The following is a 24,298-nucleotide window of genomic DNA, read 5'->3' as shown; positions in this document are numbered from 1 at the left end:
TTGTGCTTGCAGAATGGAATTTAAAAAATACTTCTGTGGAATCCCGGTTGAGAACCCCTGGTGGAGAGATTCCATAAGAACTTTTAGAAACAAAGAGCAAGAGACTTGCCTTGTTTGATTGAGCTCAACCCCACTTAATCTCTCCAGAGAGGTATAATTGTCTCTTGATTTCAAGTTTCAATTTTCTTTTCCAATTAATGGGTAATTTAGCGTGGTCAATCCACCTACCCCGCTCATCTTTGGGTTGTGGGGGTGAGACTCACGCAGACACTGGGAGACGATGCCAGGGTCGAACCCAGGTCCTCAGTGCCGTGAGGCAGCAGTGCTAACTACTGTGCTACCTTTTAATTGCGTCTTGATCCTATAACTAATTTCCTCAATGACCTTTCTTGGTAACCCATTACCCTGTTTTTTTTAATGCTGTGTTGGATTTTACTTGTAATATCCTTGGAATTGAGAGATTTGCCTGGATTATCTTTACAACTTATCTTCATAATCTTGAAAAACTTTTTTGAGTTACCCTGAAGTTCCAAATTTTCCAAAAAGATAACAAGGTTAACTTGTGTAATCTTGAGAATTGGAAGCTTGCCTTTGTACCATCTCAAGGGCGGTAATGTTGTTCTTATGATTAGGTAACAAGAACTGCACAGAATTCGACAGATGGAGTTTGAACCAACTATTTTATAAGAACAAAATAACCTCTTTTGATTTGTATTGTAGTTTGTTGTCGATTCAACCCAATGCGTACTTGCCTTTTTTAAACTTCTGACGAGCAAAGGCGTAGATGTGCAAGCAAAAATTAGCTAGTGTATGAATGAATAGATAAACATCTTTAGATTCAGATTTCAAGTGGTTAGTTAGCACAGTTGCTTCACAGCTCCAGGATCCCAGGTTCAAGTCCCGCTTGGGTCACTCTCTGTGTGGAGTCTGCACGTTCTTCCTGTGTCTGTGTGGATTTCCTCCGGGTGCTCCGGTTTCCTCTCATGGTCCAAAGATGTGCAGGTTACGTGGATTTGCCATGCTAAATTGCCCTTAGTGTCCAAAAAGGTTGAGTGGGGTTACGGGGATAGGGTGGATGTGTGGGCTGAGGTAAGGTGCTCTTTCCCAGGGCCAGTGCAGACCCGATGGGCCTAATAGTCTCCTTCTGCACTGTAAGGATTCTATGAATCTTATACTTTTCAATTTATTTTTGGTGTCAATGGCACCACTGTCTCTTCCTGTCTCTGCAGTACTTTTAAGGCTGCATTTTAATTACCTTCAGTTAGCAACATTCTACATAAATTGAATGGAAGGTATTTGCACTTGCCTGAATTTCCTTTGGTGAGCACTTTATAATGTTATCAGTCTGAAGCTTCCCTGCTGATGTTCCAGGGTCGTACCATCATCCCAGATGACCGTGAGCGGGGGGGCGCATGATGAATAACCTCAGCAGGTACGGGAATTGAACCCGGGCTGTTGGCCTTGTTCTGCATCACGAACCAGCTGTTCAGCCAACTGAGCTAAACCAGGGCCCAACAATATGGTAGAGATAGCAGTTTGTCAACAGGACTCTAGTCCCTTAAAAGATGGCCCCGGACCCTTATCTACTCAATGGTTGTTGTCACCATGCCATCAAAGACGTGCAGGTTAGGTGGATTGGCCATGCTAAATTGCCCTTGGTGTCCAAAAAGGTTAGGAGGGGTTATGGGGATGGGGTGGATGTGAGGGCTTAAGTGGGTCAGTGCAGACTCGATGGGCCGAATGGCCTCCTTCTGCACTGTATATTCTATGTTAAATTAAGGAAAACTAATCAGGGCTGGGAATGTCCCACCCCATTGTAGGAGATTCAGCAGCTCAGCTGAAGTCCACTGACTTTCGGTGTGACCGGACAATCCTGGTGGCGGGAGGACCTGGAAAATTCCACCCAAGGTTAAGTATTTTTTAATTGTGTTTATTAAAGGTGAAATTCTAACCAGCAGGCACACACTTACGTGACAAAGTGTTTCCATAACACCTTTCCCCTTTAAGAAATGACAGACTCGGGCAGATTACCCTGTCCTATGGGTGCTTGTGGATCTTCTGGGAGAAGTGAATGCAAGACAGCTCAAATTGGGAAGAGCCCATGCCTGTAAGCGAACCTGTCTGATTTTCCATCGGTTTAAATTAACCGATGGAAAACCCTTTCTCTCCAAAGTTTATGAACCTATTGTTGTCTCCCAAATCTATGTCCATTTTTACTGCAACGTCATGCTTGAATGTCCAGTGAAATTTCCGGCCCTACCACCGCATTGAAACAACAAATGGCATCTTCCTGTGACACTTTCCTCCTTGACCTCTCTGCAGCATTTAACAGTGAGCAGCCTCATCCACTGCCTCTCCTCTATTGCCCATTCCATTGGGACTGCCCCTGCATCATTCCACCGATTGAATGTTAACCAAAACATCCCTAACAATGGCTTCTCTCCGCAATTCCTGTTTGATTTGCTTATGTTTTCTGCACACAGGCAATCCAATAGCTCCATGCTCAGGAACAAGAGAGTCCGCCCCATTTTCTTTGCATACATCTGAAATTTGGTTGATTTATTATTGAGGAAGTGGTTTGTGTGTGAAAACACCATGATTTAGTTTTACATCCATAGAGTTTCATAGAATTCATAGTTTCATAGAATTTACAGTGCAGAAGGAGGCCATTCGGCCCATCGAGTCTGCACCGGCTCTTGGAAAGAGCACCCTACCTAAGGTCCACACCTCCACCCTATCCCCATAACCCAGTAACCCAACCCAACACTAAGGGCAATTTTGGACACTCTGGGTAATTTAGCATGGCCAATCCACCTAACCCGCACATCTTTGGACTGTGGGAGGAAACCGGAGCACCCGGAGGAAACCCACGCACACACGGGGAGGATGTGCAGACTCCGCACAGACAGTGACCCAAGCCGGAATCGAACCTGGGACCCTGGAGCTGTGAAGCATTTGTGCTATCCACAATGCTACCGTGCTGCCCCTTGTGGAAGTTGACTTTTATGCTCTATAAGTGTTTTTAAGTAACATTGAGGCACATCACGCAGTTAGATAAAGTTAGAGGCCATGAATGGTGATCTAGTTTATTTTGGAAATATTATAGTGTTATTGTTCAAAGTCAGGGGCCAGAGGTTTTGAGGAAAAACATTTTTACCAGAGGATGGTGGTGGTTTGGAACGCCCTGGGAGGATGATAGAAGCGGGTTGCCTCACATCCTTTAAAAAGTACCTGGATGAGCACTTGGCACGTCATAACATTCAAGGCTATGGGCCAAGTGCTGGCAAATGGAATAAGGTAGGCAGATGAGGTGTTTTTCATGCATTGGTGCAGACTCAATGGGCTGGAGAACCTGTACTGTGCTGTGTGATTCTGTGATTGTCACCAACATTTTATTAGATTATGATTGTGATTGAATAACCACAACTGATGTGTTCTGTTGTGTGAAAGAAGTTTAAAATTCACAAGGTTCTTTCTGTGAGCGATGCGTGGTTTCTTTACTGATAGAATGTCAAAGAACTCAAAATATGAAATAATTGTCACTACTACTTGATGTATTGTAGCTTCTCTCCTGCTCTGCTATGTGTACCCTGTGCTAGAGCGGTGATGTCTGAATCATTAAATGGTTTCAATATGGAGATAGATATATTTCTGATTTAAAAATGGGTGAAAGGGATATGGGGAACAGGTAGGGAGGTGGATTTGAGACCAGGAAGTGATCAGCCATGATCTGATTGAATGGCGGAGCAGACTCGAAGGGCTGACTTACTTATTTCTCCTAATTCCGATGTTTCCAAGTCTAATCCGTCCATTACCCCATTGCTTGTCGACATGGCACCTGATCCCCCACTGCCTCAAATTTATGATTCTCTTCTTCGTATTTAAATTCCTTTTGTGGTCTCATCCCTCCCTATGTACAGCCTTTAACCCCCTTCAATTTCTGCTTTCTGTAACTCTGGGCAGGTGTGTACCCCTCACTCCCTTTGTCCCACCATAAATTGCTTTCCTTCAGCCATCCAGGCCCTATACTGTGGATTTCCCTCTGGAGACCTTTATGCCACCACTCCTCCTCCTTTGATTTGGCACCATTTTATGTGGGTTAAGCCTCTGTAAAAGTTTGAAATGTTCAAGTTGCTACATGAATGTAAGATGCTTTTTATGAACCATGCCTGGAAGGAAAATAAAGTTTTGGTAAGGATTGAAAAGGAGGAAATACAAATCCAAGAGAAGATAGATGATATATAATTGAGGATATGTTGTTCAATTTCCTGATTTCTAAATGGTTAAATTTTGAGCAAGCTATTATTCCATTGACTTTCACTTTGTAATTCCCTCCCACGCCATACCATTGTCATGCTCTCCTGCCTAGAGGTTTTTGGATTCTAAAAGAAAACCATATGAACTTAATTGCTGTGCCTCGGAGTTTGTTTGAGAGATCAGGAAATATAGAGCTATAAATACACAAACAGCATTTTTGTCACTGTCCTGTGTAGATGCAAAATGCTGGGATTGTATTTACTATACATTATTATCTCAGACTATACCTCTCATCCAAACCATCGGCATGACATTCTCCTCAAAATCTCCCATCTGGCTGACAAATCCATTCTAAATTTCGTCTCATCTCTTCACCTCTCTTTCCTTGCTGAGGTTCTTGAACCTGTTGCTGTGTCCTAGATCCTTGCTAATCTCTCACAGAACTTCCTTTTTGAATGCCTTTGAGAAAGCCTCCGTCCTGTGGCATAATGTGGTTGATCATACCCAACTACCTATGGCCTCTGTCCAATTTTGTGGCATGTATTTGTCAGATGGCATATATTTCCTCATTGCTTGTCCAGAAGTGAGAGCAGTATTGGGAGAGGGTCATGTAATGCACCCATGCAGCTCCTGACAATTGCCAAATGATTGAAACACCAATGAATTTTCCACACATTAATCTACAGGGGCTGTTAAATAATTGTGTTGAGCTTCACAAGCCTCAGGATTGAATTTGCTCATTCTATTACTGTCAAAAGTCTTGGCTGAACTTGATTCTTGAGTTATTAGTTGTTAAGAGGAAAATAAAAAAGCTTAGCACTAAAGTATCTCCCGGAGTCCGCTTTAGCAATAGATGAGATGTGGGTATTCCATATGAGGCTGTAAGACATAATGAGGTCAAGAACATCTGAGAGAAATGCAAATTGACGGTAGAGCCATTAAAGCGAAGTGATCGATGAAATGTGAGAGAGACCCGAAATAATTTGTGTCTTAAATATTTAAAGCAAAATTCACAATGTGTCATTGAAGTGCACATAGCAGATGAAGATGCGATGATTCATATGTTGCACTGTAAAAGGATTGGCACTGAAAGCGTGGAGTCATTAGTAAAATAAAGTTACAGTTGGATAATTAGTGGAGGAGCTCATCACAGCAGGAGATCAGACGTCAGACAAATAAACGAGGGAGCCTGGGAGATGATAAATTTGAACGTGAACCCATGTTGGAGGTCTTGTGGCATGTCTGTCTCTGAGCCAGACGTTCCAGGTTCAAGTCCCACTCCAAGACTTAAGGGTCAAGGAAGGTGTGTTCATAAAGTGGCCAAACAGGTCAAATATCAATCTGTAAATCCTTCCAGCATTAAATGACAGGTGGTAAGAGTGTCAGAGATTCCTGGTCAGCCATGTGGTGGAAAGGAAATTGGAGGCTCTACCATCACTATCCATAGTTCCAGACTATAACATGCATGTAAAAGTCCATGTTTCCACAGCAATTCCGATTCCTTGGAAGAACTAGTTGCCTCGTCAGCTGGACAGTGCCAATAGCAGCACGGTGGCACAGTGGTTAGCATCGCTGCCTCACGGTTCCAGAGTCCCAGGTTCAATTCTGGCCTCGGGTGACTGTGTGGAGTTTGCACTTTCTCGCTGTGTCTGCGTGGGTTTCCTCCGAGTGTTACGGTTTCCTCCCAAAGTCCAAAGATGTGCAGGTTAGGTGGATTGACCCTTAATGTCAAAAAAGATTAGGTGGGGCAGCAAGCACGGTGGCACAGTGGTTAGCATTGTTGCATCGCAGAGCCAGGGTCCCAGGTTCGATCCCAGCTCTGGGTCACTGTCCGTGTGGAGTTTGCACATTCTCCCCATGTCTGCGTGAGTTTCGCCCCAACAACCCAAAGATGTGCAGGCTAGGTGGATTGGCCACGCTAAATTGTCCCTTAATTGGAAAAAATGAATTGGGTACACTAAATTTATTTTTTAAAAGTTAGGTGGTGTTACGGGGATAGGGTGGAGTCGGGGGGTTAAGTAGAGTGCTCTTTCCACGGGCCAGTGCAGACTTGATGGGCCGGAGGCCTCCTTCTGCACTGTAAATTCTATGATCATGGGGTTTGATCCCCCATTCCGGCCGGGGAGGATTTGGGACTTTGCCGTACCCGCAATGGAGATGATGACACAGTTGCATCTGCCTTAATTCATTGCTCCTGAGGGCACATTACTTAAGAGTCAACCACATTGCTGTGGTTCTGGAGTCATTTATTGACCAGGCAAGGACAACTTTCCTTCCCTAAAGGATTTTTATGACAATTGATAATGGTTTCCTGGTCATCCTTAGACTTTTAATTCCAGTTTCCTTTTAACTGAATTCAAATTTCACCGTGGTGAAATTACCCTAGGTCTCTGGATTACTAGTTCAGTGACATTACCACTACGCCACTGATTAGCTGTCATCATTGGTGGCAAAAGCATGGATAAGGGTTTCAGCGATGGCTGGGTGAAGTAAGGGAAAATGTGGTCACAGGATAATTAAATCCGGTAGTGTGAGCCTCGTGTATCATTTGACCTGGGACCCAGTTTCTGGGTGTAATGTAAGCAATGTAAGATTTGGAATTGGAGATGTGAAAAAGGATATGCACACATTGATTTCATTCACGTTCATTCAGGATAGCAAAGGACTTGACATTGTACAATCCTGGTCTATATAACCATTCTGGGTAATAAATATTTCACCTTCAAGAATGGTGATTTCATGAGAAGGAAAGTTCATTTGATTTTGCAAGGCAAACAAATTAAATGTTCTGGAAACTAAGGTTAAAGTGATGAATTACGTGAGATGAAGGAGCTGGATGAGTCACAGGAGATATGGGTTTGAGCAATTAGAGGTACTAATTCCTGTGGCCCAAATTGTTTAATTTAGAATGACTGTACTTCCAAAAACTGGAAGTCTAAAATGGCAGCTGACAGTTGCCTGCCAAACACTTAATGGTTTTAATGACCAGCCTGCCTGGATCAGCCCCATTTGCACCACGGCATTTTATGCAAAAGCAATCTTGATTAGTTAAGATATAGTCATTGGAGCATTGCTATTGGCTGCTTCCATGCAATATGATAATAGTACAGCAGTCCTCAGCACAGATAAAGGTTCCAGTGTGCAGTCTGTTGTACTGTCGATCTTCGTTGAATTTACATTAATTCCTCCTGGAATATAACTCTGTTCTCTGTAAAGTTCTGGTTCTGTTATAACATTTTAAAATCATCCACAATTGCGACTATCCAATTAAGGCCGCCAGTTTTACATTTCAAGAAACCCAAGATTAATGAAGAAAACCATCACGCTGAAATGCCTTGACAGCTGGCACTGATCCATTTCAATTATTGCACCTTTGCTGAGTACAGAAGATCAATATAATTATGCTTGAAAAATGTTTCTGAATTTAGCATTTTAATAGTTTAGTGCCATTTCCATTTCAGGGTGATAATTTAGAATGCTTTCATACAATACTTCTGATAATGATTGCAGTCTGAGCAGTATTTTCAATTTATATCATTGGAATATAGTGAATATGAAAATGAGGGACGATTGAGTACCCCCGCCCCCCACCCCCGTCTTGAAATGAGCTATGTATGAAGTCATTTTCAAATCCCCCCACTGTTTACATATAAGGAATTTAGTTGAAGGTTTTATTAACTGTTCTGATTTTTTGTTCAGTCTTTTTGTCAGACTAATGAAAACAGTTGGAGCCAATGACCTTATTGAATAGAAATTTCCTTTACGTATGAATCAAGATGCACATTATATAATGAACCTAATTACAGAGTCAAAACCGCACGTACTCAAAACACCCAAACATAGGGCTCGATTCAACTAAATGGGAATAAAGTCCCATAGTGACTTGAATTGTATAAGGGGCCCTCAGCACGGAACGCGTGGCCGGGGCCACACACATCCCTGTTTTTAAACGGCGCCCACATGTCCGAGGCCTCCGAAGCAATCTCTCTCTCTCTTCTCTCTTCTCTCCCCCCCCCCCCCCCCCCCAGCTCGACAGCACTATAGGAGGGCCTCAACTCCCCCAAGACCCGCGCAGGACACCCCTGGTCTGATCACGCATGCAGAAAACGCCAGCTGGGCACATTGGTAGTACCAACTTGGCAGTACACATGCCAGTTGGCCATGCCTCCTGGCCACCTTGATACTGCCAGGTTTGCACCCAGGTGACTCTGCCAGGGTTCCAGACTGGCACTGCCAAGGTGCCACTGTCCAGGTGCACCAGCAGTGCCAGGGTACCACCCTGCTCACAGGGCATGCAGCTGGGGGCCTCCAATCCCTGGGTGACCCCCACGAGTGCTGTTCCGTCGTGTCCCCACTTGGGGGTGGGGGGTGGGACCAGTTATTTTTTCCCAAAAAATATACTTTATTCATAAAATCTATACTAAACATTACAAAACATTTCGAATTGTCTTGACTGCACATTTCCATCAGAGTTACACATTCTCTTGACTTTCTTTCATTCAATTTTGATAACCTTACACACACATTGCTCTTCACGTTACAATTCCTTAAACATTTACATTGTCATGTTTCTTTTATGCATTGGAGTGTTAATGACCCAGACCGAGGGGGGTTTACACTGTTACCCGCCCCTCGGTGTACATTTGCTGGTAAAACCTTACACAGTGGTCTTTCCCCATTGCGCCTTGGCGACATCTGCCCCAAGCTTGAGTGCGTTCCTCAGCACGTAGTCCTGGACCTTGGAATGTGCCAGTCTGCAACACTCGGTCGAGGACAGCTCTTTGCACTGGAAGATCAGCAAGTTTCGGGCAGACCAAAGAGCGTCTTTCACCGAGTTGATGACCTTCCAGCAGCAGTTGATGTTTGTCTCGGTGTCCCCCCCCTGGAAACAGTCCGTAGAGCACAGAGTCCTGTGTCACAGAGCTGCTCGGGATGAACCTTGACAAATACCACTGCATCTCTCTCCGGACCTTCTTTGCAAAGGCACATTCCACAAGGAGGTGGGTGACTGTCTCATTTCCCCCACAGCCACTCCGAGGGCAGCGTGCAACGGCACTGAGCCTTCGGGTGTACATGAAGACTGACAGGGAGGGCACTTCTCACCACCAGCCAAGCTAGGTCTTGGTGCTTGTTTGTAAGTTCTGGTGATGAGACGTTCTGCCAGATGACTCTGACAGTCTGCTCAGGGAACCATCCAACGTCCTCCACAGTCTGCTTTTCCCCGAGGGCCTCGAGGACATTACGTGCTGACCACTGCTTCATTGCCTTGTGGTCAAAGGTGTTTTTCTTCAAAAACTTTTCCACGAGGGACAGGTGGTACGGCACAGTCCAACTACTTGGAGCGTTCCGCGACAATGAGGCCAGACCCATCCTTCGTAACACCGGGGACAGGTAGAACCTCAGTATGTAGTGACACTTGGTGTTTGCATACCGGGGGTCCATACACAGCTTGATGCAGCTGCACACAAAGGTGGCCATCAGGATGAGGGAGACGTTGGGTATGTTTTTCCCTCCCTTATCCAGAGGTTTGTACATGGTGTCCCTTCGGACACGATCCATCTTTGATCTCCAGATGAATTTGAAGATGGCCTGGGTGACTGCTGCAGCATAGGGTCGGTTAATGGGCCAGACCTGCGCTACGTGCAGTAAGACCGAGAGTGCCTCATACCTGATGACCAGGGTTTTGCCCGCAATGGAGAGGGAGCGTTGCTCCCACCCGCCCAGTTGCTGTCTTACCTTGGCGATGCGCTCCTCCCAGTTTTTGGTGCACGCCCCGGCCGCTCCGAACCATATCCCCAGCATCTTCAGGTAATCTGACCTGACAGTGAAGGGGACAAAGGACCGGTCGGCCCAGTTCCCAACGAACATGGCCTCGCTCTTGCCGCGGTTTACCTTGGCTCTCGAGGCCAGTTCAAACTGGTCGCAAGCATTCAAGGGCCTGCGTACAGACGCCGGATCCGAGCAGAAGACGGCGACGTCGCCCATATACAGGGAGGCCTTAACTTGCACGCCTCCGCTGCCTGGGATCGTCACTCTTATACCCGGATCCTTCCTGCTGGACCCGGCAAAAGGTTCTATGCAGCACACAAACAGGGCCGAGGAGAGAGGGCAGCCCTGTCTGACTCCAGATTTGATCTAGAACTTTTCTGATTCCCACCCATTGATTGAGACTGCACTATAGATGTTTGTGTCGAGCAGGTTGATCCAATTGCGAATTCCTTCCCCAAACCTCATTTTGGAGAGCACATCCATCATATAGGTGTGCGATATTCTGTCAAAAGCCTTCTCCTGGTCAAGGCTGATGAGGCAGGTGTCCACCTTCCTGTCCTGCATGTAGCTGATCGTATCCCTGAGTAGCGCGAGGCTATCAGAGATTTTCCTGCCGGGTACAACACGGGTCTGGTCAGGGTGGATCACCGACTCCAGTGCAGACCTGACCCGATTGGTGATGAGCTTGGCTAGAATTTTATATTCCACATTCAACAGTGAAACGGGGTGCCAATTTTGAATTTCTTCCCTTTCCCCCTTCTGCTTGTAGATGAGGGTCATGATGCCTTTCCTCATGGATTCTGGCATGCTGCCGTCCAGAAGCATACTCTTGTACACTTCCAACAGGTCTGGGCCCATCCAGTCCCACAGAGCCGAATACAACTCCACCGGTAAGCCGTCGCTTCCGGGAGTTTTACTCGTCTCAAAGGACCTGACGGCCTTTGTCAGTGGGAGGGACCAGTGCTGAACGGCGCTCGCCCGAGGTCTCCGAGGTGAGAGGGATGAATCCCAACACCGCAGGTACCTCGAGAAACTGCACATCTGATTGAGACTAACTGTCTCGCTCTAATATGCAGATTTGCCACAATGTCACACCACCCACAATGGGCGGGATTCACATCGAAATGCCTCGCGAGATCACGTTGGATCTCATGAGGTGTTGCGATCCGAGCAGATCCCGGGAGCGGGGTCTCCCAGCTTTTATCGGCCTCGCGCCGCGTGTGAGGTGAGAGAATCTCGCCCACAATGTCAATTATCTTTTGCAGCTGAATATACTGTGCCAGAATTTTGAAAGAAAGCGGACCATCCTTAATTATTTTAAAAAGGCACCCTCTGTGCGTGCCTGGGACATGGGGAAGAGAGCACACACTCGGCAGGTGTGTGCTGTTTATGACCTTCTCAGGATTGACCTGATTAATGATTCAGAAAGCATTAAGGTTGAATTATTGCATAAAGTATTTGCCAACCAATTAGTAAAGCAGTACCCCCTGCAAAGGAACACAGTTTAAATTTGATCTGACAGTAAATCACTGCAGGATGCGGAATAGAATCCCAATGTCTTCTGTTCTGTGGACTGTAAACTACATTTGTTTATCCAGTATTCTAAGTACTGTGTACTTCAAATATTGAATTTCTATCCTGTGCAAGTGTGCGTATATGTTCATAATAGTTTTGTGGCATTAAATAGCACTCAAGATTACTGTTGTATCAACAGAAAGGCAGACAAGGTATGTGAAGAAACTTTGCACCTGTAAATTGATGTTGCTACAGCAGAGAGATAGATTAGATCTAACTCTGAATGCATAATAAACCATTTTTTCTTTTTTCTCCCCCACCCCTTCTGGTGCACAGTCTTGCCAGAATTGGTAGTTCTTCCAGTTCCTGTCATTCCACATGTGAGAGGCTGGGCAGAGAGTTTTAACTGCTACGTCAAAAATAACCAATTTAATTTAATTGGGTTACCGTTATAATTATAAAATATAGGTCTGACTCTCCTGTAGGTCATTAGTTGGGTTGGACATCCTACTTGAAGCCCAATCTTGTTTTCAGCACTCTTAATTTTTCTGGCTTCCCCCCAGTAAAGGCTGAAAATGCGGAGCTCGGTTCTGTTGAAAACAGAATGCTGAGGGGTGACCTGATAGAGATCTTTAAGGTTATGAAAAAATTCCTACTGTTTGGCCATCCAAAACTAGGATTCGTAACGATAAGATCATCTCTGGAGCAATTAGGCAAGGGCATTTAGGGGTGGTAACTCATGCTGACCTTGACAGCATATTTCACATCCCATGAATGAATTAAGAAAGGGCGGCAGATGGCACTGTGGTTAGCATTGCTGCCTACTGCGCTGAGGACCCGGTTTCAAATCCCAGCCCTGGGAAATATCCGTGTGGAGTTTGCACATTCTCCCAGTGTCTGCGTGGGTTTCACCCCACAACCCAAAGATGTGCAGATTAGGTGGATTGGCCACGCTAATTGCCCCTTCAATTGAAAATAAATAATTGGGTACTCTAAATTTAAGGGAAAAAAAAGAATGAATTAAGAATAAAAGTAAATCCAGTAGGGAATTCAGCAGGAACTTCTACATCCAAAGAGTGATAAGATTATGGATGTGCTGCCACTGTGAATGTTTGTTAGACGCAAATAATAGAATCACAGAAAGAGGCCATTCGGCCCATCCTGTCTGTGTTGGCTCGCCAAAGAAGCAATTTACTTATTGCTAATCCCTCACCTTCTTCCCCATAGCCCTGCATTTTCAAATAAACCAGCCCCCTCTTGAATGTCTCGATGGAACTTGCCGCCAAAGATGTGTTTAAGAGGAGCTGAATGAGTACATAAGAGTGAATGGAATGAAAAGACATACAAATAGACTTCGATGTAGAGGGGAGACTCATGTGGACCATAAACACTGGCGCCATCAGTTCGGCTAAATGTCCTCCTGCTGTGCTATAAACTTGACGTAACAGAAAAGTTTAAGTGTGGAGGATTGCTGAACTAACCTTTTTTTAATACCGCTTCTCTTTCCCCATGCAGCGTGGGGGCATCACCCAATTGTAATGTGCTCCACTACTGCTTTAGCTGACATGTGAAGAACAAGAGCTGAAAGTAGGACCATCCCACTTTTTGTTGTTTGCAAGTGATTCAATAACTGAGCTGCTGGTGAAGCAATCATTATATGTATTTTCTTAAAATCTTTTCCTGTAACATTCTTTGCACGTATTTGATCCCTAAAGAGCAAGTCATTCTAATGTGTCAGTGCCATAACTCTCTGTTCACGCTTTTCTACAATGTTGCATTTTTCAGTTTTTCCCATTAACTGTCTCTCTTTTTCCCCACATGAATTTTTCTTGTTCAGTCCCAAAGGAGCTGCTCACTCATGCTTGGGGAATGGTGCCCCAGGGAGAAGCCTGTGTCAGCAGCTTGTCCAAATGGTTGTACCTCATTTGTGAGCTTTGGAAGCGAATGCCAGTAGTCTGTTGAACCATGGGAGTATCGTAGTCTCACTGACCCTGTGCTTGCAAGTAGATTTTCCTGCAGGAGTCACTGGATAGTTGTCAAGGAGCAGGTGCTGAGGCTGTTATGTGACAGTACAATTAAGATCAGTGCACAAAGCAGAGATTGGAGTTGAACCTGGACTAAGTGGATCTGGGTTGCTTCTTGATACCTCTTGCCGACTGAGCCATTGAGGCAGTTTGCTTGAAGGAAATTAAATGTCAAACATTAACTTTTTAAAAATTTGTTCATGGGATGTGCGTGTCGCTGGCTGGGCCAGTATTTATTGCCCGTCCCTAAATGTCCTTGACGGGATAGTTAAGAGTCAACCATGTTGCTGTGGGTCTGAAGTCACGTGTAGGTAAGGGCGGCAGATATCCTTTCCTATAGGGCATTAGTGAACCAGGTGGGTTTCTACAAAAATTGTCAATGGTTTCATGGTCATCTTTAGACTTTTAATTCCAGATTTTTATTGAATTCAAATTTCACCATCTGCAGTGGCAGGATTTGAACCTGGGTCCCCAGAGCATTACCTTGGGTTTCTGGTTTACTTGTCCAGCGACAATACCACTAAGCCACCGCCTCCCCCAAAGTAAAATACCATGTTAGATAAAAAGATTAGAGAAGTACAAGCTCTACAAAAGGAAGGAAAGAACTTGAATTTATATAGTGCCTTTCAGGACATCCCAAAGTGTGTTGCAGTGTGTTAGATTGCTTTTGAAATGTTGGCGCTGATGCAATGTAGGAAACATGACATCCAATTTGTGAACAGCAAACCTGCGCAAACAGCAAACAGCAACTAGTAGCCCACTTGATAGGCACCCCTTCTACAAACATTCACTCCCTCCACCACCGATGCACAGTAGCAAGTGTATACCATCTTCAAGATGTACTGCAACAACTTACCAGGGCTCCTTAGCACCTTCCAAACCCACAACCGCTACCACCTAGGGCAAAGGCAGCAGTTACGTGGAAACACCACCGGGTGAAAGTTCCCCATCATGTTACACACCACCCTGACTTGGAAATATATCGCCGTTCCTTTACTGTCGCTGGGTCAATATACTGGAACTCCCTCTAACAGCACACTGGGTGTACCTACACCACATGGACTGCAGCAGTTCTAGAAGGGAGCTTCCACCGCCTTCTCATGGGCAATTAAGGATGGGCAATAAATGCTGTAGGTAACCTAGCCAGTGATGCCCACATCCCATGAATGAATAAAAAATGATGATATTCTGGACAGATTATCTGATCATTATCTATGGATAAAGGTGGATATAATTTTAAAAAATTTAAACATCATCTTTGTATAGATTAAGTTCAATTTAAAATATTCAAAGTTGATTTAAGAAATTCTTTATTCAGTGATAAATAACTTGTTAGGCAGGGGAATGGAGATAACTATTGGTGTTATTTGCAGTACAGTTGAGTGTTTTTTGTTGGAGGGTTAGCGATGAGCTATAATGGATTGAATAACCTTTTCATGATCGTGATTTACTTTCTAAGGAATGGTGGATTTATGTGGGGTTTGAGACTACATGTGCTCATTCTTGTGCCATTCGAAAGATGTAGTGTCTTAAGACTTGGCATTACATGCAACATTGTAATTCATTGATTTACTCCATTTATATTCACTGCAGTGGAATGATGATGTATTTTTAAGTACTAGGTTACTGATGGAAGGCATGACTTGCTGAAGGCGTTTTTGATAAGAGTATTCTTTTTAGTGAAGGAGGAAATCGGCTGGAAAATCAAAATTGAAATCTGAAGTGGATAGTCAGCAAATGTGGATGAATTGTGGTAAGATCCAGGCACAGGGTTCTTATTGGGATTACTACACTTTCTGAAACCGGCCGAAGAGCCTGTCAGCTTTTAAGGCAGCTCTTTTTAAAGAATAAGACGTAGGATCAGAAGTAGGCCATTCGGCCCATCGAGTCTGCTCCCTCATTCAATGAAAGACATGTCAAAACAGATTTCATAGAATTCTTAGCACAGCAATGGGCCTTAATGCTCCTCCTTCCATTCTATTTATTTAATCTAACCCCATCAACATACTTGCATTCACTTGAGGTGAATGGCAAAAAGACCAAATGTGGCATGAGGAAAAATGTTTTTACACGTAGTGTTGTTAGGATCTGGAATGCACTGTGTGAAAGAGTGGTGGAAGCAGGTTCAATTGTGGCTTTCAAAGAACATTGGATAATTACCTGTAGAGAAAAGATTTGCAAGACAATGGCAGCACGGTAGCATAGTGGATAGCATAATTGCTTCACAGCTCCAGGGTCCCAGGTTCGATTCCGGCTTGAGTCACTGTCTGTGCGGAGTCTGCACATCCTCCCCGTGTGTGCGTGGGTTTCCTCCGGGTGCTCCGGTTTCCTCCCACAGTCCAAAGATGTGCAGGTTAGGTGGATTGGCCATGATAAATTGCCCTTAGTGTCCACAATTGCCCTTAGTGTTGGGTGGAAGTTGGGTAGTGGGGTTACTGGGTTATAGGGATGGGGTGGAGGTGTTGACCTTGGGTAGGGTGCTCTTTCCAAGAGCCGGTGCAGACTCGATGGGCCGAATGGCCTCCTTCTGCACTGTAAATTCTATGACTTCTATGACAATGGTGAAAAGGTGAGGGCTGAGTATCTGCCATTATCGGGAGCCGGCATGGACATAATGGGCCTACTCAGAGTCATAGAGTCATACAGTACAGAAAAGCCCCTTTGGCGCATTGCTTCTGCGCTAGTCAAAAACAACCGCCACCTTCTGTGCTGTAATTATTCTGTGCTTCTGTAACACATCCTTCACTTCCATGTCACCTCATATACTTATCTAACTTCCCCTTAAGTGCATCTGACTGACCCTGCACTTGCATGTGGCTTTCCCTGCGGGGGCTGCTGAATAGTTGTCAAGGAGAGGGGTGCTGAGGCTGGTGTGTGACACTGTGCAGAGACTGGGAACTTGAACCTGGTCTTACTAGATTTGGATGACTTCTTGATGCCACCTGAGCCCTTGATAGTTTATTCATAGTTTCTTGAAGGAAATTAAATGTCAAAAATGTTCAAACTCTTATACATTTTTTTAACATTAGAAATTTAGAGTACCCAATTTATTTTTTCCAATTAAGGGGCAATTTAGCCCCTAATCCACCACCCTACTCATCTTTTTTGGGTTGTGGGGGTGAGACCCACGCAGACTTGGGGAGAATGTGCAAACTGTACACGGACAGTGACCCGGGGCTGGGATCGAACCTGCGCCCTCGGCGCCATAGAACATAGAACAGTACAGTACAGACCCTTCGGTCCACGATGTTGTGCTGAACTAGTCTGAAACAAAGACCAAATCAACCTACTCCCAATCATTCTAGTGCACTCCATATGCCTATCCAATAACCGCTTGGAAGTTCCTAAAGCGTCCGACTCCACTACCATAGTTGGGAGTGCGTTCCACCACTCTCTGAGTAAAGAAACTACCTCTGATATCTCTCCTATATCTTCCACCATGAGGCAGCAGTGCTAACCACTGCACCACTGTGCAGCCCTTCAAACTCCAATACAAAGTATAATATGTTTGACAAGATAAGGGAAGTGAAGGCTCCACAAAGGGAAAGAAAGAATTTACGTTTATATAATGTCTTTTGTTCTGAGCCAGGGTTTAGAGAACCCCACAGTGTATCATGGAGTTCACCTGACCCACAACGTTTAATAGATTGTGGTTATGGGGAACACACGGGCCTACTATACAGGTGTGATGCAATAGAAATCTGCAGTACTTTTAAATTAAAACAGTGTTTATTTATGAAACCAGTGAACACTTTATAAACCCACAGTAAACATCTTAACAACTATCAACACCAATAAATCCCCCAAAGAATACAGTACTCTACAAGTAACTCTTAATCTTTCCTTGCAACATCCATAAGACAAAAAAAAACTTTTTACAGAAAGACGTCAGGTTTAACTTCTTCACAGAAACAGGTATTATTGTTAAATCACCAAAGGATCTGGTGACAGTCTTTATATTGCAGAGAGAGAGACTACTACACCTTCATGCTGTGACTGCAGCTATCCAACTCTCAAACCTAAACTAAAACACACCCTGAAACAGACAGCCCAAAGCGAAAGTAAAAGCAGACAGACAGCCCAGCTCCACCCACTCTCTGACATCACTGCAGCCATCCGATAAACACCCATTTCTCAAAGGTACACCCACTACAGCTATTTTATAAACACCCATTTCCTAAAGGTACACCCACTACAGCTATTTTATGAACACCCATTTCTTAAAGGTACTCTCACATGACACTTTCATGACCTCAGGACATCCCAAAATGTGTTAGTGGGTTGAATTACTTTTCGGGTGTTGTCACTGTTGCATTGCAAATATGACGACCAATTTGTGCACAGCAAACTCCCACAAACGGCAACATAATGACCAGATACTCTGTCCAGAATATCTGGAAAAAACATGGTTAAGGGTGGATATCAATTAAGATTTTAAAAGTATGATTGAAATAGATAAGTTTTACTCAATGTTAAAAGATGTTGAGAAGAACTTCTGTATTCACTGATAAAGAACTCAACTCCTTGCTTTGCATACCTCTCCTGAATTAGCATAACAAACTCAGATTTTATGTTTTTAACATTCTTAAAAATTCTTGTTCTCTACCTGTGTTACTATTGTAGCACAGAATATTCTGTTCAACAGAAGCTGCAGGTTGTGATTAATGAATATATTGTAAATAATGGATGCCTGTAGTGACTACATATGCATGGCTGAGAATGGATTGCCAGGCAGCAGTTTTGTCAAATGTTTATTAGTTAGATTGCTGCTGTCTTGTTTGTTACTCATTTATTTAAGCAAAAATCATATTGTTTCTTAGTTACAAAGTATTAGCAAGATTGCATTGTTGGATAGATCATGGATGTTTGGGGAAAATAACCCAACCTTGAGAAAATTGGTTGAGCACAAAGTAACTTTGGGCTTTTCAGAATATCACACTGTGACACCGCCTCTTCACGATACAGAAATTGCTCCAAGAGTAAATTGAAAAGGAACAAGGACAAAATGGTCTCCTTTTAAAAGTCCATATATATTTGTTCTATCATAGACGTGTTCCTCCTCCCTCACAGCTACCGTCTGTTGATCTATGAATGAAATCATCTTTCCATGGAAAAGGAAAAATCAGCAGTTATAAATAATCTTCAACATGCCTTTTTGAAAGCAATTGATCCATTGCAATTTAATGGTGTCGTTTGGTATCAGATCGACTACTGTCTCTGGATTACATTCCACGGCAGAGTGTCAGGCTGTAATTTCATTGTGGCATTTGGATGATCCAGATCCTAAGATAATGGTTGAGGGACAGCACGGTGGCACAGTGGTTACAAAAGAACAAAGAACAAAGAAATGTACAGCACAGGAACAGGCCCTTCGGCCCTCCAAGCCCGTGCCGACCATACTGCCCGACTAAACTACAATCTTCTACACTTCCTGGGTCCGTATCCTTCTATTCCCATCCTATTCATATATTTGTCAAGATGCCCCTTAAATGTCCCTATCGTCCCTGCTTCCACTACCTCCTCCGGGAGCGAGTTCCAGGCACCCACTACCCTCTGCGTAAAAAACCTGCCTCGTACATCTACTCTAAACCTTGCCCCTCTCACCTTAAACCTATGCCCCCTAGTAATTGACCCCTCTACCCTGGGGAAAAGCCTCTGACTATCCACTCTGTCTATGCCCCTCATAATTTTGTATACCTCTATCAGGTCGCCCCTCAACCTCCTTCGTTCCAGTGAGAACAAACCGAGTTTATTCAATCGCTCCTCATAGCTTATGCCCTCCATACCAGGCAACATTCTGGTAAATCTCTTCTGCACCCTCTCTAAAGCCTCCACATCCTTCTGGTAGTGTGGCGACCAGAATTGAACACTATACTCCAAGTGTGGCCTAACTAAGGTTCTATACAGCTGCAACATGACTTGCCAATTCTTATACTCAATGCCCCGGCCAATGAAGGCAAGCATGCCGTATGCCTTCTTGACTACCTTCTCCACCTGTGTTGCCCCTTTCAATGACCTGTGGACCTGTACTCCTAGATCTCTTTGACTTTCAATACTCTTGAGGGTTCTACCATTCACTGTATATTCCCTAACTGCATTAGACCTTCCAAAATGCATTACCTCACATTTGTCCGGATTAAACTCCATCTGCCATCTCTCCGCCCAAGTCTCCAGACAATCTAAATCCTGCTGTATCCTCCGACAGTCCTCATCGCTATCCGCAATTCCACCAACCTTTGTGTCGTCTGCAAACTTACTAATCAGACCAGTTACATTTTCCTCCAAATCATTTATATATACTACAAACAGCAAAGGTCCCAACACTGTTCCCTGTGGAACACCACTGGTCACAGCCCTCCAATTAGAAAAGCATCCCTCCATTGCTACCCTCTGCCTTCTATGGCCTAGCCAGTTCTGTATCCACCTTGCCAGTTCACCCCTGATCCCGTGTGACTTCACCTTTTGTACTAGTCTACCATGAGGGACCTTGTCAAAGGCCTTACTGAAGTCCATATAGACTTCACTCTAACACTGCAGTTTCACGGCCCCGAGGTTCCAGGTTCGATCCCGGCTCTGGGTCACTGTCCGTGTGGAGTTTGCACATTCTCCCCGTGTTTGCAGGGTAGGTGGATTGACCATGCTAAATTGCCCTTTATTTGGAAAAAAATAATTGGGAACTCTAAATTTAAAAAAAAAGATAATGGTTGAGTGCAACATTTCAAAACAGTCTTCTGCATCCACCGCTGCAATTGCAGCCCAAATGTCTGAGCAGTTTACTGTTTTCACACAATGTAGAACGGGAATAGGCCATTCAGCCACTCAAGCATGTTATGCTAGTCAATTGGATTATGGCTGCACTGTACTCTGCAGATTTGTGATAGAATCCCTACAGTGCAGAAGGAGGCACCCTGCCCTATTCCCATAACTCCACCAAGCCTGGTAACTCCACTTAACCCGCACATCCCTGGACACTAAAGGGCAATTTAGTATGGTCAATCCACTTAACCTGCACACCTTTGGACTCTGGGAGGAAACTGGAGCACCCAGAGGAAACCCATGCAGACACTGGGAGAATGGACAAACTCCACACAGCCACCCAAGGCAGGAATTGAACCCGGGTCCCTGGCACTGTGAGGCAGCAGTGCGAACCACACTTGCCTGACCATCGATCATTTAAAAAAAATTGCTCTTGGTATAAAGTTTTGAACACCAACCAATGTACTTAGTGTAGGCTGATGTGTAATGACTCTTGTGTCCAAGGATTAACAATTATTAATATGCTGCAGGTAAAATTGAATAATCTGCATTTGAAGTAATTGTAAAGATTTACCCCTGTTTTCATAGCAGTTCTTCAATAATTAAAATTTTAAAAACTATCTGGATGCCAATTTAAGTGGTGAATGCACACAGGAGAATTGACTATTAAATTTATCACTGCTATCTGCTGCTGCCTAGCACCGGTGGAAAATGAAGAGATCTAGCTGATGATTGTTCAGCATCCGTTTACATTTCTATGATATCTTAAACATAGTATTATGAATGTTGCAGAGGTTTGTAGGTAGTTATTCATGGTACCCATTTGGTTTAGCGTGACTGGGACATGGAATTGAATCTGGGTCAAATCCAGTGATGTAAAGCTTCTCCACTTGTGTATTCACAGCCACGTCCCTGAAATTGACGAACAGTCACCCCACTTTGTTGGTTTTGTACCGTGAGAGATTGCATGGGGGCCTGCTGAAAGGAGGTTTGGAGGAGTTTACATTTGGCGATGGGGCAAAGGGATTACCATTGCAGGAATTAACATCTTTGGGCTAATGGGGTACCCAGTACTTTCAAATGATGTAAATTCTGAAGTACCTGTGAATATTTCTGTAACGCAACATGCTTTTGTCTCAACTTAATGAAAAGATGCGTTTCCACTCGGTCTAACTAATATGGAGCTGTGCAGTGGCAGTATGTTTTGTAAAACACTAAAATAGAACACAGCACTATGTGGAGTGGAGCAAATATGCTGGGAAAACATGTTTTGGTTGCACATTATAGTTACATCGACTGAAGCTTATGGACCAGTAAAGGGCCCTTAACTTTGAGGTTGTATTATGTCTGTACTTACTGTCTATGTTTAGAAAGGCTGTGACCTGTGGCATCACAAACATACCTTGTTACACAGAGTTTAGAATTGCTGAAAAAGGACACTTTGTCAAAGCTATTCACCTTGTACTCAGCCGAACAATCACAAGAACCAATGTCAGGGGAAACCAGAACTTTATACTGCAGCACGGTAGCATAGTGGTTAACACAATTGCTTCACAGCTCCAAGGTCCCAAGTTCGATTCCCGGCTTGGACCACTGTCTGTGCGGAGTCTGCACATTCTCCCCGTGTGTGCGTGGGTTTCCGCCGGGTGCTCCGGTTTCCTCCCACAGTCCAAAGATGTGCAGGTTAAGTGGATTGGCCGTGCTAAATTGCCCTTGGTGTCCAAAATTGCGGTGTGGTAAGGGTGCTCTTTTAAAGAGCTGGGGCAGACTCGATGGGCCGAATGGATTCCTTCTGCACTATAAATTCTATGAAATCTTGAGAAGAGGGTCCTGTGCAGAAATAACTAAAGTGCGACCTCAATGGGGCGTTCCTCGCTGAGGCCGAAAAAAAAGTCAAGCGCTGAGAAAGACCCCCCCCCCCAACCACACCCAAAACCGAATGAACTTGTTCCGTTGAATCGCGCCCATTGTATTGTTTCCCCTGACATTGGTATTCTAGTGATTGTCCTGAATAATGCAAGATGAAAAGATTTGACAAAATGCCTTTCCTTTCAGCAATACTCAAGTTCCGTACTGACAAATTACTTTTTTGAGTATATTTCTTTACATACCAATATAAATGGGCAGCAAAGGCTAATCATCAAGTGACCATCAAGGCATAGGAAGGTGGATTGAAGACTTTGAGGCTTGCAGTTTTCCTGCGAGGTGAGGTATAGCACAGTCGGATGCTGAACAATGTTCCCTCCACTCTCCTCCAACAATTTGCTTCAGCCCCAGCAATGTGATTTATGACAATTGTGTCAAGAACTGTGACACTTTTTCATTTTCCACATCAATTATTCTCATGCTTTAGGTATCTTCTACTTAGAGCTGGATTGACACTACTCAAGCTCATTCCACCAAAAAACATTACAGCCAAATGATCAGAAATGTTTCTTCATATCAGTCTGGATTTGATCCTAGGTCCCAGAAGATAAAGGCCAATGTGCTGCGCACTGTGTTGCCTTTCTTTGGACCAGTTTAATGCTCATGGAATGCCTGCTAGATTCACTCTTTATGCTAAAATATACTCTGAATTCAAAATACAGGACAGGCGGAATATTGTAAAACAGACATTATTAAAATGTTAATAACATTTGTCAACAATTTTATTCTAGATGGAGCAAATAAAAAGGACAAATAAACTCTTCACAAGTGATTGCATATTCCTAAGGAAAACCCTTATTATTCCAGTCATATCTGAGAAAGGGTTACTGTTTAATGGACTGAACTCATTGGAATCTCCTGAGAATGAATCCAGGGACACGTACACTCTGAGTGAAGAAAGGCCGCTGAATATGGACGAAGAAAGTTCTACATCCCCGAGTCCAGAATATCCTGACAGCAAACCCATTCACCCTGAAGAACTGTCTGCCAAAGACTTCTTGCAGAGACTGGACTTGCAGATTAAACTGTCAACACAAGCAGCTGCTAAGACCTTACAGGAAGATGATATTGGGTAATTATATTCTAAATAACAACACAGTTTATGTGACTTCCAGATAATATGTTTACCGTTGTTCAATTTGAATTTTGAATCATGATGCATGACATCAGGTTGTTGGTATAGCATGGTACCTGTGCACTGCCTGAAGGCAGGTCCTGGCTTGGCGTCTGCTGGCGCTTCACCCTGAGCTGTGTTCGTGGCAGTTTTTGTCGGCAGTGGTTTGCATTGCCTTCCACTCTCCGAGACTGAACGAGGCTGCATGATCCCAGGTCTGCCTCAGCCAGACCGGGAATTGAACCCACACTGTTGCCGTTACTCTGAACCAAACGCTAGCCATCTAGCCAACTGAATTAATTGGCCCCAATTCAATTTATACATATCAGAAATAAACAGTAATATATTTGGTAAATGCCCATTCTGTAAGTTCTAATCAAAGATAATTCATTAACCTCTTTGACTGTCTATTGTGCTGCCAAGATAATTATAAATATTGGATTTAGTACAGGACCAAAAGTTTACAAAGTGGATGTTGCTGAAATTAGGACATTTTTTTGTTCCCTTTTAACATTTTTTTTAGTTATCAAAGACATTTGACGATGTATGTTGAAGTTAAGCTGTCCGAGTCATCAGTATGAATAAAGCTAATACTTTCAAATCTTTGATTAAATCAGGTACCTGTTTAGATGCAGTCCATTATAAAAACAAGTCAGCAGTGTTAATTTGAAGAGACAATGAGCTTGAATCTGCCAAGTAACCAAAGAGTTAATTACCCAATTTCATCATTTAAGCAGGAGAGTTTAAGCACTGTAGATCGGTAAACAATCAGACATGCATGCTTACCTGTCTATTAGTGGGTAAAAGCTGACCATTCCCCGATAAATATTAATGCATGGCTCATTCCTTGATTTTTTTTTTTCTGTGGCTCATCCACAATTGTGTCGATCATAATTTGCATTTAAGTAATGTGTTTTGTTGTGTTATTAATCTTTAG

General features: G+C 43.8%; 1 protein-coding gene across 1 annotated transcript in view; it reads left to right on the top strand.

Annotated features, from left to right (window-relative positions):
* Positions 1-24,298, top strand: part of lysmd2 (LysM, putative peptidoglycan-binding, domain containing 2) — a 73,772-nt gene that overhangs the window by 16,982 nt on the left and 32,492 nt on the right. Inside the window, exon 2 of the mRNA XM_072470631.1 lies at positions 22,979-23,319. Within this exon, the coding sequence (XP_072326732.1) occupies positions 22,979-23,319 (341 nt within the window). The remainder of the gene's footprint in view (positions 1-22,978; positions 23,320-24,298) is intronic.

This window comes from Scyliorhinus torazame, chromosome 12 (genome assembly GCF_047496885.1).
Source record: "Scyliorhinus torazame isolate Kashiwa2021f chromosome 12, sScyTor2.1, whole genome shotgun sequence".
Classification (NCBI taxonomy): domain Eukaryota; kingdom Metazoa; phylum Chordata; class Chondrichthyes; order Carcharhiniformes; family Scyliorhinidae; genus Scyliorhinus; species Scyliorhinus torazame.
Note: the sequence above shows the minus strand (reverse complement) of the source record. Positions and strands in the feature narration are given on the sequence as shown.